This window comes from Rhinopithecus roxellana, chromosome 8 (assembly GCF_007565055.1).
Source record: "Rhinopithecus roxellana isolate Shanxi Qingling chromosome 8, ASM756505v1, whole genome shotgun sequence".
NCBI classification, from domain to species: Eukaryota; Metazoa; Chordata; class Mammalia; order Primates; family Cercopithecidae; genus Rhinopithecus; species Rhinopithecus roxellana.
In genome coordinates, this window is record NC_044556.1 from 111,460,825 (window position 1) to 111,480,219 (window position 19,395).

At 40.1% G+C, this 19,395-nt stretch overlaps 1 protein-coding gene across 2 annotated transcripts in view; it reads right to left on the reverse strand.

Annotated features, from left to right (window-relative positions):
• ZNF695 (zinc finger protein 695) overlaps window positions 1–19,395 on the reverse strand; it is a 60,242-nt gene that overhangs the window by 24,577 nt on the left and 16,270 nt on the right. The window contains exon 4 of one of the 2 annotated variants that reach the window (XM_010387331.2): window positions 9,538–9,668. In XM_010387331.2, coding sequence (XP_010385633.2) covers window positions 9,538–9,668 — 131 coding nt within the window. Of the gene's footprint in view, window positions 1–8,356; window positions 9,669–19,395 lie in introns of those variants that run through there. The other variant, XM_030935438.1, reaches the window with a different exon arrangement.

Below are 19,395 nucleotides of genomic sequence, written 5' to 3' on the forward strand. Positions count from 1 at the left end.
AGCAAGAAACCAATAAAGCCTGTGGAGTCGGTCAGATCTATTTTTGTTCACATATTTTTGGAGTTTTGAGTCCAACTCTAATGTTACCACATGTGTATGGTGTATTCCTAGTATGATTACATTAACTCAGGATAAACTATGGCTTAGGTATTGCAGAGGCTGCTGCACGTAGAATGGACTGGAGCCACCTGGAGGGCTGTAGGATAACGGGTTGCTGGGCCTCTCCTTCATGTTACTCACTCACCAGTCTGGTCTGCTTTTGTTGCAAATTTTCAGGTGTTTCCAAAGCCGCTTGTCCGGGGAAATGACTTGAAGAACTTGTCTGGCTGCACAGTACGATGATGTTCTCCAGTAAAGACAGTGGCCCGCATGGGATGCAGTAAAATACACAGTGATCATGAATGCTTTTAAGTGGACTCTGGTCTTGTTTATCCAAATGTGAGAAATGAGGTCATGTGTGTTGGACTTCTATGGTTTCACCTTGGAAGCCTGACGACTGTTCAAAGTCTACAGTAGTCAGGTACATATCCATTCCGGGAATACACGCGTAACCTGGGCTAGGATCTAAAGTCTTTCCTCTGGAATCTGTCTCAGATCCTAGAGACCTGCTCTGTGTGAACATACCTGGAGGAAACACTGAGATCCAAGAGGGGAGATAATTCAAAAATAGGGTCCTTTGGGGGGTTGTTTTTAGAATTGTTCCTGTTGCTTTGGGGGTGATATGGGGGAAGATGTGGAGAAGATGGTGGTGGTGACAATAGAGGTTTGAGGGGTACGGGACCACACCCAGACTTAGAATACAGCCCTCATTTCTCCTGATTCTGCTTTTCACAGCCAGGATAGCATCCCGGGTAATTTACCTGATTAGAAGAATCTCAACCAGGGGACTGGGCTTTTGATTTTGCCATTTCAAGGAAGGATGTGCATCATACCACACAGATCCTTGAGGCCTCCTTCAGTTCTCCTCTTCTTTTACCTCCTTGAAAATTATTTTTCATTGATAGCCTCGGAAATGTTACTGAAATCTTTACTACCCATTTGCTAGGTGAAATTATCTAAATGAATTTCTCATTCCAAATCTAGTCATATTTCTTAAATTATGAATATGGTTGAGAAATTTATTTTTAGGCAATCTTTTTGTTTCACATAATTTGCTCATAATTGTTAGTTTTGAGTATTCTTTAAAATGAATTATCCCCATGACTAAATTATAATTTGACTGTTTAATTTTTCTAAAAAAAATTAAAATATGTCATTCTAAATAACTCGTTAAGTTTTACCTTATATTTATAGAAGCCTTCCCAATTACTCACATAAAAATCTTATGCTGGCCAGGTGCAGTGGCTCACGCCTGTAATTTCAGCACTTTGGGAGGCCGAGGCGGGCAGATCACGAGGTCAGGAGATCGAGACCATCCTGGCTAACACGGTGAAACCCCATCTCCACTAAAAAAAAAAAAAAAAAAAAAAAAAAAAATTAACTGGGCATGGTGGCAGGCGTCTGTAGTCCCAGCTACTCGGGAGGCTGAGGCAGGAGAATGGCATGAACCCAGGAGGCGAAGCTTGCAGTGAGCCATCGTGCCACTGCACTCCAGTCTGGGCAACAGAGCGAGACTCAGTCTCAAAAAAAAAAAAAAAAAAAAAAAAAAAAATCTTATGCTGTGTTTGAATACATAATTTATCAATCAGTTATATATTTTTAAATGGCCTTTAAAGACTGATTTTTTCCTTATAAAATGATACATTTAGTCACTTCCTAGTTATAGACCTGTACTATTTGGCTGTTATATTATACCTAAAGCTGTTAATTTCACTTTTTAAAGCAGTAATGAAATATGCAAACTATAAGATTTGCCCCCCACCACTTTTTTTTTGAGACAGAATCTCGCTCTGTCGCTCAGGCTGGAGTGCAGTGGCGCGATCTCAGTGCACTGCAATTTCCATCTCCCGGGTTCTGGTGATTCTCATGTTTCATCCTCCCAAGCAGCTGAGATTGTAGGCGTGTACCACCACACACTACTGATTTTTGTGTTTTTTGGTAGAGACAGGGTTTCACCATGTTGGCCAGGCTGGTCGCAAACTCCTGACCACAATTGATCCACCGGCCTCAGACTCCCAAAGTGCTGGGATTACAGGAGTGAACCACCGCACCCGGCCAAGTTTACCCACTTTTGAGTGTACATTTTAGACGCATTAAGTGCGTTCACATCATTGTATACTCATCACAGCCATCCTGAAACTCTGAAACTATTATGAGAAAACATAAGGTAAAAGTACCATGACAGTAGTCTGGGCAATAATTTTTTAGATTTAATGAAAAAATCCCAGGCAACACAAGTAAAAATAAATGAAACTTCTTTCAACTAAACAGCCTCTATTCAGCACCAGGTACAATCAGTGAAATGATGAGACAACCAAAGAATGAAAAAATATTCAAATTATATGTCAGATGGGTTAATACTGGAAATCATAAAAACTTAAACTATATAACAGAAAGGTATTTAAAATGGGTAAAATGTCTAAATATGTTTTTCAAAAGACCTACAAATGACCAACACATATATTTTTAAATAAATGTTCATCAATAATCATCAAGGAAAGGCAAGACGGAACTGCTCTGAGGTATCACCTCACTCTTGTTGGAATGACTACAATAAAAAAGACAGAAGGTAAGTGTTGGCAAAAGTGTGGGAAAAGAAAGATGCTAGCACACTGTTGGTGTGAATGTGAACCAATACAGCCACTGTAAAAACAGTATGATGATTTCTGCGAAACAAATTCAAAAGAGAGCTACCATATGACACAGCAATTTCACTACTGGATATATATCTACAAAAATAAATCAGTAGGTGGAGGAGACATCTTTATTTCCCAATATTGAAAGAAATATTTCCCACATTTTGAAATATATATTTGGGACTATTTGGGAAATAAATGTTTCTGTCTTTCTCATAAACTCAGTGGAAAAGACTCAAAAATAAAGTTTTTGTGATGTTTTTGTTCTATTAGTCCGTCATCAGTATAGGAACTCAGGTATTTACCAGTGTGCTCAGGGCCTAGCACAGAACATGGGAAGGACCAAAGTATTTTAGAACTGTTACTTTCAGCTTGGGGTACCTGGAGTTGCTGTTCCTGATGGTGATGGTGTAGAAAACAGTAAAGCTGGAAGTGCTAATGGTCCCAATTTGGCTATTGTAGAAACATAGAAAAGAATTTAGCACCCAAAATCACTGAGGAAATGTTGGTTTATCTTTTGTTTTTTTGAGACAGTCTCACTCTGTCGCCGAGGCTAGAGTGCAGTGGCACTGTGTTGGCTCACTGCAACCTACGTCTCCTAGGTTCAAGCAATTCTCCTGCCTCAGCCTCCCGAGTAGCTGGAATTACAGGCATCCACCACCACACCCGGCTAGTTTTTATATTTTTAGTAGAGATGGGCTTTCACCATGTTGGTCAGGCTGGTCTTGAACTCCTGACCTCAGGTGAGCTGCCCGCCTTGGCCTCCCAAAGTGCTGGGATTACAGGCATGAGCCACCACGCCCGGCCGAGGAAATGTTTTAATCCAAAAGCTACCATGATCTCTGAGATGTCTTTAGAGTGAACGACCAAGCAGTTGGCTAGTTAGGTGATTGAGAATGAAGACTATGGACTGTGAACTGCACCCAATGAAATATAGGAAGAAATTTAAAAATTTCCCAAGATTGCAAAAATAAATCTAAAAGAAAGATTATTTCAGGCCAGGTGCAGTGGCTCATGCCTGTAATATCAGCACTTTGAGAGGCTGAGGTGGGTGGATCACTTGAGGTTGGGAGTTTGGGACCAGCCTGACCAACATGGAGAAACCCTGACTCTACTAAAAATACAAAATTAGCTGGGAGTCACGGCGCATGCCTGTACTCCCAGTTACTTGAGAGGCTGAGGCAGAAAAATCACTTGAATCTGGGAGGCAGAGGTTGCGGTGAGCCGAGATTGTGCCATTGCACTACAGCCTGGGCAGTAAGGGTGAAACTTCATCTCAAAAAAAAAAAAAAAAAAAGATTATTTCAAATTTTAAATCCACAGAGGTCATTCTATTATTGCTCAACATAACGTACACATTTAAAAATAGGTTCGGCATGGAAACATAAGGTGTGCTATGTGTTTCATGGAAATTTAAATTCAAAATTATCCATTTATCATTAACTCTCCTTAAGAATTTCTAAGATACATTTGCTCTTCAGAGATTTCCAAATTCTGACATGTTTATTTACACGGCGCTTACAATACATAGTCCAACGTTATTAAAGCTTGACCTATTCTAATTAATTATACATTCACCACACTTTGTGTCAGGATTTTCAAATATTTTCTTTTAACAAACAAACAATGTTAACTGCCCGATTTCATTCTCTGGCCCATGGACAGTGCATCCCTCTCCTCCATTAAGAGTGTTGCTTGGCCGGGCGCGGTGGCTCACGCCTGTCATTCCAGCACTTTGGGAGGCGGAGGCGGGCGGATCACGAGGTCAAGAGATCGAGACCATCCTGGCTAAGACGGTGAAACCCCATCTCTACTAAAAATACAAAAATTAGCCAGGCATGGTGGCGGGCACCTGTAGTCCCAGCTACTCGGGAGGCTGAGGCAGGAGAATGGCGTGAACCCGGGAGGCGGAGCTTGCAGTGAGCTGAGATCCGGCCGCTGCACTCCAGCCTGGGCGACAGAGCGAGACTCCGTCTTAAAAAAAAAAAAAAAAAGAGTTGTGTGTGGCCAGGCGCGGCGGCTCAGCCTGTCATCCCAGCACTTGGGAAGGCTGAGGTAGGGGGTTGCTTGAGCACAGGAGCTTGAGACCAGCCCGGAAAATACAGTGAGACTTCATTTCTACAAAACAATAAAAAATTTAGCTGGGCGTGGTGGCATGTGGCTGTACTCCTAGCTACCCAGGGAACTAAGGTGAGAGGATAACTTGAGCCTGGGAGGTTGAGACTGCAGTAGGCTATGATCACAATGTCAGTATTGTAACACATAAATGACCTCAAACTCTCCAGTTAAAAATCAATCTATTGGCTGGCCACAGTGACTCATGCCTATAATCCCAGCACTTTGAGAGGCCAAGGCAGGTGGATCACCTGAGGTCAGGAGTTCAAGACCAGCCTGGCCAACATGCAGAAGCCCCATCTCTACTAAAAATACAAAAATCAGCCAGGCATGGTGGCACGTGCCTGTAATCCCAGCTACTTGGCAGACCGAGGCAGGAGACTTGCTTGAACCCAGGAGGCAGAGGTTGCAGAGCCAAGATCACACTGCTGTACTCCAGCCTGGGCGACAGGGTGAGACTCAGTCTCAAAAAAACAAACCAACAAAAATCTATCATCACATTAAAAAATTTCAAATTTCCAGGCCAGGTGTGGCTCATACCTGTAATCCCAGCACTCTAGGAAGCCAAGGCAGGTCAGTCACTTGAGCTTAGGAGTTCAAGACAAGTGTGGGTAACATGGTAAAACCTCATCTCTACTAAAATAAAATTAGCCAAGTGTGGGGGTGTACACTTGTAGTCCCAGCTACTCAGGGGCCTGAGGTGGGATGATTGCTTGAGTCTGGGAGGCAGAGGTCGCAGTAAGTCGAGATTATACCATTGCACACCAGCCTGGGTGACACAGTGAGACCATGTCTCCAAAACAAAGAAGAAGAAAAAGAGAAAGTCTAAACTTTCTGTTAGAATGTACAAAGTACTATATAAAATGACATATTGTGTGGAGAACAGTGAGAAAGTGTAGCCATAACACAGTTTTTTAAGGAAAAAAAAAAAAAAAAGGAAGAGAACTACAATACGTAAGTAGTTGAGAAGAAAGAAAAAGAGACCAAAAAAAAAAAAAAAGAGATAATTTGGAAATAAAAGCAGAATTCCTCTTTAGAGAGAGTCAATTGTGCAGCCTGGGTACAGAAGTCCTTTCTCTGCATGCAGAATCAATGGCAGGTCTTCATCCTGGATATTTCCAATCTCTTATCTGGAGCCACAAATTCACTCCAACAGGAATATTTATTGCTAATTATGGAGCATCTATTACATATTTAGCACTGCCCTATGTTTCTTCATTTCATTTTTATGTCAAAATAACCCTGTAACTTATAAAGCCTCCGAAGTGTTTACCTGAACAAATTGCCCAATAGAGTCAATAAACTCAATTACTGCAATTCAGAAAAGTGGAAGAAACAAACAAAAAAAGCTGGCTTGAACAGTGTTTCTCTAATAATGGAAACTGGAAATGTATTCATTAAGTACAATGAAAATACACTCACTGTGGAATTACTCACATCTTAAGATTATTTTGGAAGCACCAATAAGTTTCATAAAATCATTATCATAATCCCTGAGAAGATCATGTAAGAAATTCTTCATGAATTTTGGAACAAGAAAATTATATGTTAGCTCTAGCACAAGCAACATAAAAGTAAAAACAGTATTTTCACAGGGAAATTCTGAAAAAGGTGCAATAAGATTTTAGAGAAATGCATTCAATACAAAGCAGAGAAAACAGATTTGCCTTCGACATTTTTGAGGTTTCTAGTTTGCTAATAAATTATCCATACTTTTAAAATTATGTTTGGTTCCAACATTTTTCTTTTATTCTGAAAACAGGTATGCACTTACTTCAAACATATTACTTGCTTCATAATTTCTTACACTTAACAATTATCTTCAGAGTAATATATTTATATATTTATCTCCATATAAACCAAAACTAAAAGTATGTATATGTTTTGCAAGCCAGAGAGGTCACATGTTAAAAGAAAAATGTAAGATAAAACTTTGTTAATAGTCCTTTAAGATTCAGAAATATATGGTCTTTGATTATAATCCTATATAGGCTTTATTATAGCCCTAATAATAACATTACATAAATGTCATTACATAATGTCATTACAAATGTCATTACATAATGTCATTACAAAAAGAGCAAACAGAATGAAGGTGTAACTTGTGGGAACAATATTTTTCAATTTATTTGAAGTTTAATGCCACTGGGAGAAGGGATCATTACAGATACTATTCCACCATGTCACCCACTATTGTATTGTTACCTTTAGTCACCCACAACCATAACTAAGGTGAGATAGGTCAACGCTGGTGGCAGGATACGCATCACTTAATATACAATGGCCTAAAGACAACTCAAATATTTCTTTCTTAAATATAATGAAGAATATTACTCTGAAGACCTATCTCATGAATCACTTACAACTACAAAGAGCCTCTCCGGTCACATTTCTTCAGGAAGCTTAAAATGCAATGTCCATAATCTTCCAAAGAAAAGGAGATGAATGACACCTGCCTAAATATAGAAGAAACTCTCACGGCTTTCATGTAGCAACAATAGGCCGCATGCCTTCACACAGACGCTAGAAATGAAGGCATGGTATCAAGTGATTTCAAACTTGAATTACATAAATATGTGCTTTTCAAGAAATCTGCAGCTCTCTCAATGCACAGAGTATACTTTACTATTATTACGCTACTATTATTATTGAGATAGGGTCTTGCTCTGTTGCCCAGGTGGGAGTGAAGTTGCAAGATATCAGCTCACTGCATCCTCAACCTCCGGGCTCAAGCAATCCTCCCACCTGAGCCTTCGAAGTAGCTGGGACAACAGGCATGTGCCACCAAGCCTGGCTTTCATTTTACTTTTTGTAGAGATGAGGTTTTACCATGTTGCCCAGGCTGGTCCCAAACTCCTGGGCTCAAGCAATCCCCCCACCTCGGCATCCAAAAGTGCAGCAATTATAGGAAAGAGCCACCATGCCTGGCACCAAAAGGTATAGTTTAAATGTAATTAGAACTTCCCCCAAAGGTAAATCTCCTACTTATTTTAACTTAACTTTGGATTATTCTCTATAATAAACACTCAGATTTATAGTAATGTCTTAAAGTGTTAGTGACTGCTGTTTACTGTGAATTCTTGGACATGTTTTGATGTAATTTTTGATTAGTTATTTTTTTCACATTTACTGCATCTGTAAAGTAGTTCTTAGTGTGAACACTCTGGTGTTTTCTAAGGTATATTTTTTGAACAAATGCTGTTTCTGCATTTATTACAACTATAGGGTTTCTCTCTAATACAAAGTCTTTGAAGTTGAATTAAGTTTGAGCAACTGGAGGGTTTCCCTACAGTATAAATTCCTCTGTGTACAATAAGAGCTGTGATATCAGTGGAGGTGTTGAACCGGTCTTTCTCTTTGTATTGTTCCTAGCCTAAATGTTTTAGTGCACTCAAAGACTTACAGTTTGTAAATGGCCTTTTGACAATCATTACATTTGTAACACTCTTATTCAGTAAAAATACTCTGCTGTGACGTTGTGAATAGGTATTAAAGACTATGCCATATGTTTAGATTTGTAAGATTTTTCTCAGGTATGAATTTTCTCATGTACGGCAAGTTGTGCAGAGTGGTTAAAGGCTGTGCCACATTTCTCACACTTGTATGGTTTCTCTCTGGTATGAATTGTCTTATGTTTAGAAAGGTGTGAGCTCTGGCCAAAGGCTTTGCCACATTCTTCACATTTGTAGGGTTTCTCTCCAGTATGAATTCTCTTATGATTAGTAAGATACGAAAACCAGTTAAAAGCTTTGCCGCATTCATCACATTTGTAGGGTTTCTCTCCAGTATGGATTCTCTTATGTTGATTAAGGTATGAGAACCAGGTAAAAGCTTTGCCACATTCCTCACATATGTAGGGTTTCTGCCCAGTATGAATTCTCTTATGCTGAATAAGGTATGAGAACCAAGTAAAAGCTTTGCCACATTCCTCACATTTGTATGGTTTCTCACCAGTATGAACTCTCCTATGTTCAGTCAGATGTGAGCTCTGGTTAAAGGCTTTTCCACATTCTTCACATTGGAAGGTTTTCTCTCCAGTATGAATTCTTTTATGTTGAGTAAGGTATGACAACAATTTAAAGACTTTGCCACATTCTTCACACTTGTAGGGTTTCTCTCCACTATGAATTCTCTTGTGTTGAGTAAGGTATGGGAACAACTTAAAGGCTTTGCCACATTCTTCACATTTGTATGGTTTCTCTCCAGTATGAATTTTCTTATGTTTAGTAAGAATTGAGCACAGGTTAAAAGCTTTGCCACATTCTTCACATGTGTAGGTTTTCTTTTCAGTATGAATTTTCTCAATAATAGCAAGACTTGAGCAAGACTTAAAGACGTTATTACATTCTTCACATCTGCAATGTTGCCCTCCAACATGAATTCTCTTGCAGTCAGTAAAGTATGAGCACTCATTAAAGGCTTTGCTACCTTTTTTACATTGGTAGGGGTTCTCTCCAATATGGATTCTCTGCTGTTGAGTTGTTATTAAAGACATGCAAGAGACATTGCCACATTCTTTGCATTTGAATGGTTTTTCTCCAGTATGGCTTATCTTATGTTTATTTAGATTTGCAAATTTACTAAAACCTTTCACACATTTATTGCATTGAAAGTTTTTGTTATGAGTAGTTGCTGAGCATAAGTCAAGTCCATTACAACTTGCCTTCTGCCCTTTCCACTCACCCACAATTTCCCAGTCATTCCTTAGGCGTAATTTCTCAAGACAACATCTTTCATATCTTCTCAGCATCACTTTTTGGAATGCAATTTGCAGGCCCTGCTCTGGCAAAATGTCTTCAGTAAGATAAGAAGACAAAGCTGGAAAAAAGAAAAACAACAAATTATTCCCCTTACTAGGTAATATACTTTACAAATCTAAGGCATAAAATTATACAAGCACATTAGCAAAATAGCATAATGAAATACTACAGGCCCTTATTCCTTCATAGTCATAATCCTAACAAAAATATACTAAACAAAATGCCATTATGTGAACCCGAAAAGCAGCCGAAGAAGGGACAAAAAAGAAATAACATACAATGAAGCTCCAATATGCCTCATCGCAGACTTTTCACTGGAAACCTTACAGGCCAAGAGAGAGTGGCATGACATACTTAAAGTGCTGAAAGAAAAAAACCTTTACCCTATGATATTATATCCAGCAAAAATATCCTTCAAACATAAAGAGAAATAAAGATGGCCAAACAAAAGCTGAGGTATTTCATCAATACCAGACCTGTCCTACAAGAAATGCTAAAAGGAGTACTTCAATCAGAAAGAACATTAATTAATAATAACATCATCTGAAGTTGTTACAAAATTAACTGGTAATAGTAACAACACAGAAAAACACAAAATAACACTGTAACTCTGGTGTGTAAACTACTTTGGTCCAAAGTGAAAACATTAAATGAAGGCTGCGGCCGGGCGCGGTGGCTCAAGCCTGTAATCCCAGCACTTTGGGAGGCCGAGACGGGCGGATCACGAGGTCAGGAGATCGAGACCATCCTGGCTAACACGGTGAAACCCCGTCTCTACTAAAAATACAAAAACTAGCCGGGCGAGGTGGCAGCGCCTGTAGTCCCAGCTACTCAGGAGGCTGAGGCAGGAGAATGGCGGGAACCCGGGAGGTGGAGCTTGCAGTGAGCTGAGATTCGGCCACTGCACTCCAGCCTGGGTGACAGAGGGAGACTCCGTCTCAAAAAAAAAAAAAAAAAAAAAAAAAAACAAATGAAGGCTGCGCACAGCAGCTCATGACCTCACTTGCAGCACCAGACAAACCTACTAGACAGAAAATCAACAAAGAAACATAGCGCTTATCTGCACTATATGCCAAATGGATCTAATAGATATTTACAGAACGTTTCATACAACAGCTGCAGAATACACATTATTTTCCTCAGCACATGGTACATTCTCAAGGAGAGACCATATGTGAGGTCACAAAACAAGTCTTAAAACATTCCAAAAATGGAAATAATACCAAGCATTTTCTCTGACCACAATGGAATAAAACTAGAATGAAAAGAGGAATTTTGAAAACTATACAAATACACAGAAATTAAACAATATGCTCCTGAATGACCCGTGAGTTAAAAGAAATTCAGGAGGAAATTTAAAATTTCTTGAGACAAATGATAACAGAAACAAAATACACCAAAACCTATGGGATACAGCAAAAGCAGTACAAACAGGGAAGTTTACAGCTATAACTGCCTACATGAAAAAAAGGGAAAACTTCAACTAAACAATCCAACAATGCATCTTACAGAACTAGAAAAGCAAGAGCGAACAAAACCCAAAATTAGTGGAAGAGAAATAATGAAGCCCAGAACAGAAATAAATGAAATTAAAATTTTTTGAAAAATTCAAAAGATCAATGAAACAAAAAATTAGTTTTTTGAAAAGTTAAAATTGAGAAAAACCTCGAAGACATTAGTCTAAGCACAAATTTCTTGAGCAACACCCCCCAGACACAGACAAGCAAAAAAAAAAGGACAAATGGGAACATATCAACTTAAAAAGCTTCTGCACAGCAAAGAATACAATCAATGAAGTGAACAGACAACCCAGAGAATGGGAGAAAATACTTGAAAACTACTCATTTGACAAGAGATTAACCACCAGAAGTTGCCGGGCGCGGTGGCTCACGCCTGTAATCCCAGCTCTCAGGGAGGCAGAGGCGGGAGGATAGCTTGAGCCCAGGAGTTCGAGACCTGCCTGGGTAATACAGCGAGACCCCGTTCTCCACAAAAAGGAAAAAAAAAAAAAAAAAAAGACAAAAAAAAAAAAAAAAAACCACCAGAAGTTATAAGGAGCTCAAACAACTCTACAGGAAAAAAAATCTAATAATCTGAGCCAAAAAATGGTCAGGATATGTGAATAAACATTTCTCAAAACAAGACACAAATAGCAAACAGGCATATGAAAAGGTTCTCAACATCACTGACCACCAGGGAAATGCAAATCAAAACTACAATGAGATATCATCTCACCCCAGATAAAATAACTTATATCCGAAAGCCAGGCAATAACAAACGCTGGTGAGAAACCTTGTACACTGGGGGGGGGGTTTAAATTAGTACCACCACTATGAAGAACAGTTTGGAGGTTTCTCAAAACACTAAAAATAGAGGTACTATATGATCCGGCAATCCCACTGCAGATGTATATGCCAAAGAAAGGAAATCAGTATATCAAAAGATAGATGTACTCCTATATTTGTTCCAGCACTATTCACAATAGCCAAATTTTGGCAGCAACCTAAGTATTCATCAACAGGCAAATGGATAAAGATAATGTACTACTTATAGGCCGGGCGCGGTGGCTCACAACTGTAATCCCAGCACTTTGGGAGGCCGAGGCGGGCGGATCCCGAGGTCAAGAGATTGAGACCATCCCGGCTAACATGGTGAAACCCCATCTCTACTAAAAATACAAAAACAAAACTAGCCGGGTGTGGTGGCGGGCGCCTGTAGTCCCAGGTACTCGGGAGGCTGAGGTAGGAGAATGGTGTCAAGCCGGGAGGCAGAGCTTGCAGTGAGCCGAGATCGTGCCACTGCACTCCAGCCTGGGCGACAGAGCAAGACTCTGTCTCAAAAAAAAAAAAAAAAAAAAAGAAAGAAAGGAAGAAAGGAAGAAAGGAAGAAAGGAAGAAAATGTACCACTTATAGACAATGGAGTACTACTCATCCTTAAGGATGAGATCCTGTCATTTGCAACAATATAGACGGAACTACTGAAGGTCGCTATGTTAAGTAGAATAAGCCAGGCACAGAAAGACAAACATTGCATGCTCTCACTTATTTGTGGCATCCAAAAGTCAAAACAATTAACTCATGGAGATAGAGAGTAGGAGAATGGTTATCAGAGGCTGGAAAGGGTACTGGGTGAGTGGGTGGGGGAGGTGGGGATGGTTAATGGGTGCAAGAAATTACTTAAAACGAATGAATAAGACCTACTATTTAATAGCACAACAGGGTGACATAGTCAAAAATAATTTCAGTTGTACATTTTAAAATAACTTAAATAGTATAATCCGATTGTAACTCAAAAAATAAATGCTTGAGGGAATGGACACCCCATTTTCCCTGATATGCTTATTTCGCATTGCATGCTTGTATCAAAATATCTTATGTACCTCATAAATATATACAATTTAAAAAAAAAAATTTTAAAGCCTTTCTGAGAACTCTAAAAATCAATGAAGGGTTTGCAGCACCCCAGGTGAGCACAATGCCACAAGCCCCATAGAAGTGGAAGGAAAGGGCCGGGCACGGTGGCTCAAGCCTGTAATCCCAGCACTTTGGGAGGCTGAGACGGGCGGATCACGAGGTCAGGAGATCGAGACCAACCTGGCTAACACGGTGAAACCCTGTCTCTACTAAAAAATACAAAAAACTAGCCGGGCGACTGTAGTCCCAGCTACTCGGGAGGCTGAGGCAGGAGAATGGCCTAAACCCAGGAGGTGGAGCTTGCAGTGAGCTGAGATCCGGCCACTGCACTCCAGCCTGGGCGGCAGAGCGAGACTCCGTCTCAAAAAAAAAAAAAAAAAGAAAGAAGTGGAAGGAAAGTATGTTCCATTTACCCACCACAGCCCTTCCTTTTTTCCGATATGGTATGCTGCCCTTAGGAGTAAACTTCTGACCTCTCCCTCAGAAAATAAAGAAAATAGTGGCACATGTGTCCATACTTTTGGTGGCTTGAAAAAAACTGGTTTCTGTCTTCTATGACAGAGTATTGAATGGAATGGCGGTATACTTTGACCGACAGGTTGGTTGTTTTGAAACCAGTAATAAATGATTGTTACAGCAGACGAGAAACTGCAGTACCAGAGATGGACAACAGACATAACAAGTAAAATTACAGTCTCTTAAGAGGAAACATGTGAAAACCTCTGTAATTAAGAAAATAGCTGGGCGCAGTGGCTCACACCAGTAATCCTAGCCCTGGCCAACACGGTGAAACCCCATCTCTACTAAAAATACAAACATTAGTCAGGCATAGTGGCACGTGCCTATAACCCCAGCTACTTGGGAGGCTGAGGCAGGAGAATTGCTTGAACCCAGGAAGCAGAGGGTGCAGTGAGCTGAGATTGCACCATTGAACTCCAGTCTGGGAGACAGAGTGAGAGACTCTGTCACAAAACAAATCAAAACACCATTCCAGAGAAGACATATCCCAAGAACAAGTTTGAGAGACTCCCATAATCTCTAGCCTGATCGAATGGTGTCAGAATTTCCCAGAACAATGCCACTTTATAAAGATTGAACAGGTGGCTTTTTGTTAATTTCAAATCTGAACAAAAGATTACAATGTATACAAAATATCAGGATACTTATGGCCCCAAAAAGGAAAAAGAAATATCCAGATAGCAACCCTAAAGAAATGGAGATATATAAATTATTTTTAAAAACTCAATATAACCATGTGAATAATATTAATAAGTGAAATAAGAACATAGGCAACTAAATGAAATCAGGAAAATGGAAGATCAACCAAAAGATAAAAAGTATAAAAAGAGGCCAGGCGCGGTGGCTCAAGCCTGTAATCCCAGCACTTTGGCCAAGGTGGGAGGAATGCTTGAGGTCGGAAGTTCGGGACCAGCCTAGCCAACATGGTGAAACCCTACCTCTACTAAAAATACAAAAAAATTAGCTAGGCATGACGGAACGAACCTGTAGCCCCAGCTATAGGGAGGCTGAGGCACAAGAATCGCTTGAACCCAGGCAGCAGAGGAACAAAAGCGTAAACATAATTATAAACATCTGTTCATATAAAAAGATATGATCAATGACATCAGTAACCTAAAGTTTAAGGCAGACGTACTGAGAAAAAAAATTTGTATGTAACTGAAGACATTACCAGTTTAAAATACATTGTTGTGGCCGGACACAGTGGCTCACACCTGTAATCCCAGCACTTTGGGAGGCCGAGGTGGGCAGATCACCTGAGGTCAGGAGTTGGAGACCAGCCTGGCCAACATGGCAAAACCCCGTTTCTACTAAAAATACGAAAATTAGCTGGGTGTGGTGGCACGCGCCTGTAATCCCAGCTACTCAGGAGGCTGAGGCAGGAGAAACGCTTGAGCCTGGGAGGCAGAGGTTGCAGTGAGCTGAGATCATGCCACTCCACTCCAGCCTGGGTGACAGAGCGAGACTCTATCTCAAAGAAACAGAACAAAACAAAAAACAAACAAAAAAACAAAAGTGAACAACTCACAGGAGACAACAAAGACAATAAATAAAAGGTTTTGTTCACAGAAAACCTATGACAAATGTATGTCTGTTTGTGTATTTATATCTACATCTGTGTCTCACCAGGGTTTACAATATATAAAGCAAATATTTATAGAAATGCAGCAAGAAGTACACAGGGAATGGGGGACTTGAAAGCACCATAAAACAATGACAACCAACAGACATCTAGAGAACACCCTAAACAACAAAATCCATAATATTCTCAACAGCTCAGAAAACATTCTCCTTGACAGACCACCTGTCAGGCCACAAAACAAGTCTTAACCAATTTTTAAAAATTGAAATATTGGCCGGGCGCGGTGGCTCAAGCCTGTCATCCCAGCACTTTGGGAGGCCAAGACGGGCAGATCACAAGGTCAGGAGATCGAGACCATCCTGGCTAACACGGTGAAACCCCGTCTCTATTAAAAAATACAAAAAACTAGCCGGGCGAGGTGGCGGGCGCCTGTAGTCCCAGCTACTCGGGAGACTGAGGCAGGAGAACGGCGTGAACCCGGGAGGCGGAGCTTGCAGTGAGCCGAGATCGCACCACGGCACTCCAGCCTGGGTGACAGAGCGAGACTCGTCTCAAAAAATAAATAAATAAATAAAAAACTGAAACATTCACAAATACACGGAAGTTCAACAACACACACTTGAGCATGTTCTTCTTCATGGGCTGGAAGACTTAATATTATGAAGATGTTCATGTCACCCAAGTGACCTACTGATTCAGGGCAATCCTTTCAAGTTCACAATTTCATTTTTGCAGAAATAGAAAAGGCAACTCTAAGATTACACAGCAAGTGAAGCAACCATAAAGAGAGCAATAATCTCCACGAAGAAGAACAATGTTGCAGGTATCATACTTTCTGATTTTAAAATACATTACCGCCGGCGCGTGGCTCATGCCTGTAAATCCCAGCACTTTGGGAGGCCGAGATGGGTGGATCGCCTGAAGTCATGAGTTTAAGACCAGCCTGGCCAACATGGTGAAACCCCATCTCTACTAAAAATACGTGGTGGCACATGCCTGTAATCCCAGCTACTTGGGAGGCTGAGGCAGGACAATGACCTGAACCTGGGAGGCAGAGGTTGCAGTGAGCCGAAATTGCACCACTGCATTCCAACCTGGGTGACAGAGCTGAGACTGTCTCAAAAAAAAAAAAAAAAAAAAAAAAAAAAATGAAGCCGTGGTAATTAAAACCGTTTGGTATTGGCATAAAGGCAGACAATTAGGTCAATGAAACAGAATACAGAACACAGAAATAAACCTCCACATATATGGGCACATGAAGTTATTTGCATACCCATATTTATTGCAACATTATTCACAAAAGCTAATAAGGGAAAACAACCCAAACTTACCTCACCAAATAAATAGCTAAATATAATTCAGAATACACAAATAGGCCGGGAATGGGTGGCCCGTGCCTGTAATACCAGCACTTTGGGAGGCCAAGGCGGGTGGATCACCTGAGGTCAGGAGTTTGAGACCAGCCTGGCCAACATGGCAAAACTCTGTCTCTACTAAAAATACAAAAAAAATTAGCCAGGCATGGTGGGGCGCGCCTGTAGTCCCAGCAACCCGGGAGGCTGAGGTGGGAGAATCAGTTGAATCTGGGAGGTGGAGGCTACAGTGAGCTGAGGTTAGGCCATGCACTCCAGCCTTGCCGACACAGCGAGACTCCTCACAACAAAACTGACTCACACTAGCACCACAGACGCCCAAGAAATCGAGATGTCTCAAAAAAATCCCCCCACAAATAATGGAGTATTACTCAGCTTTTAAAAAGCAGGAAAGCTGGTAAAATCTACAGTAAAGATGAACCTTTAAGAAAAGCCCTTTGTCCTGATGTGGTTATTATGCATTGCATGCCTGTATCACAGCATCTCATGTACCGGATAAATATATACACCTACTATGTACGCTTACAAATTAAAAATGAAAATCTTGGTGATATGCTAAATGAAATAACCCAGTCACAAAAAGATAGAGACTATACGAATCCATTTATATGAGATATATGAAACAGACCCTTAAAAACAAATATAGAATGGTGTTTCTAAAGGGCCAGGCAAATACACACACACACGTCATAAAGAAAATGTCCTGGCATGTCTATTGCAAGTACATTTATCTGTAAGTTTGTTTGCCGGTAACATTTATAAAGGCAAACAAACTTATAGATAAATGTACTGGTAATAGACGATGTGATTGTTGAATTATTCACTTTTGCACCATAATGTCTTGAAGTGTACAGAACTGAATATGTTCATAAAAATTATAATACATAAGTAAAAATTGTTCACGTGTGGTGGCTCAGGCCTATAATCCCACCACTTTGAGAGGCCGAGGTGGAAGGATTGCTTGAGGCCAGGAGTTTGAGACCAGCCTGGATAATAGAGTGAGAACCCATCTCCATAAAAAATAAATAAATAAATAAAAAGTCCAGATGCGGTGACTCACGCCTATAATCCCAGCACTTTGGGAGGCTGAGGTTGGTGAACCACTTGAGGTCAGGAGTTCAAGATCAGCCTGGCCAACGTGGTGAAACCTCGTCTCTACTAAAAATATAAAAATTAGCCAGATGTGGTGGCGGGCACCTGTAATCCCAGTTACTAGAGAGGCTGAGGCAGGAGAATCTCTTGAACCTGGGAGGCGGAGGGTGCAGTGAGCTGAGATTGCGCCACTGCACTCCAGCCTGGGCGACAGAGCAAGACTCTGTCTCGAGAAAAAAAAAAAAAGAAAAAGAAAAGAACTACCATACAAGACAGCAATCTCACATCTGTGTGTGTGTTTGTATAAAATCAACAGAAATAAAATCAGTATCTCAAATAAATATCTGCATCCCCATGTTCATTACAGCATTAGCCACAATTTTCAAGATATAGAAACAATGTAAATCTTTGTGAATGCTCAATGGATAAAGAAAATGTTTACATAGATGTAATAAGAGTATTATTAAGCAATAAACATAATGAAATCCTGCCATTCTAACAACATGCTAAGTGAAATAAGCCAAACACAGAAAAACAAATACTTCCTGTTCTTCTCACTCATATGAGGAATCTTAAAAGGTTGAACTAGAAGCAGAAGACAGAGGTGACTGCCAAGGGGGTAGGAAAATGGAAGATGTAGCATTACAAGGGCACTATAAGCTTTCAGTTATAAAATAAATGAGCTTTGGAAATCTAATGAATAGCATCATGAGTACAGTTAATAATAATGTGTTGTATGCTTAAAATCTGTATTAACACAGCAGACAAGTGTTTTCAACATAAAAATAACTGTGAAGTGACAGGTGTGTTCATTAACTTAACTGTATTAATCATTTCACTATATATAGATATCAAATCATGACACTGTACACAACAGTTATCCAATTTTTATTTGTGTAAAAAAATCCACATTATACACATACATATATACACACACACATATAAAAATGACATAGACCCACGAAGTTTCATACTAAACAAGAGAAAATTATAAAATGACAGTTATTTTAAAGGAAGGTAACAAGTGGGAGTTTACTATATAATCAGTAATGTTCTACACTCCCCAACGACCCAGCGTATTTAAGAAATCTAGGATGTGAGTAGATATATTGAACTGAGAACAGCTGAGAAATTTGGGTACATAGGGTTTAAATTACAAATCTCAGTTCACACAAAAGAAATAACATTTTTAAGTAAACAACACTAGACTTTCTTATATTTAGGGAGATGCTTAGTCTTCTGATAAAATTGCTATCAATTTCTGTAGAATCACATTTGAAATCTCCACAGGGTAAGTCATAAAGGAGAAAACATGTATCTGTTGTGGGATTTCTGAACCAAATACCAATATCACCATTACTCTCACATGTTCCAGATGCAATGCAAAAAAGGATCTTAAAAAATATTTTAGGCTGGGCACGGTGGCTCATGCCTGTAATCCCAGCACTTTGGGAGGTCGAGGCGGGTGGATCACGAGGTCAGGAGATTGAGACCATACTGGCTAACATGGTGAAACCCCGTCTCTACTAAAGTACAAAAAAAGTTGGCTGGGTGTGGTGGCAGGCGCCTGTAGTCCCAGCTACTAGGGAGACTGAGGCAGGGGAATCGCTTGAACCTAGGAGGCAGAGGTTGCAGTGAGCCAAGATTGTGCCACTGCACTCCAGCTTGGTTGACAGAGCAAGACTCCATCTCAAGAAAATTATGTGTGTGTGTGTGTGTGTGTATATATATATATATATATATATTTTTTTTTTTTTTTTTTTTTTTTTTTGAGACGGAGTCTTGCTCTGTCGCCCAAACTGGAG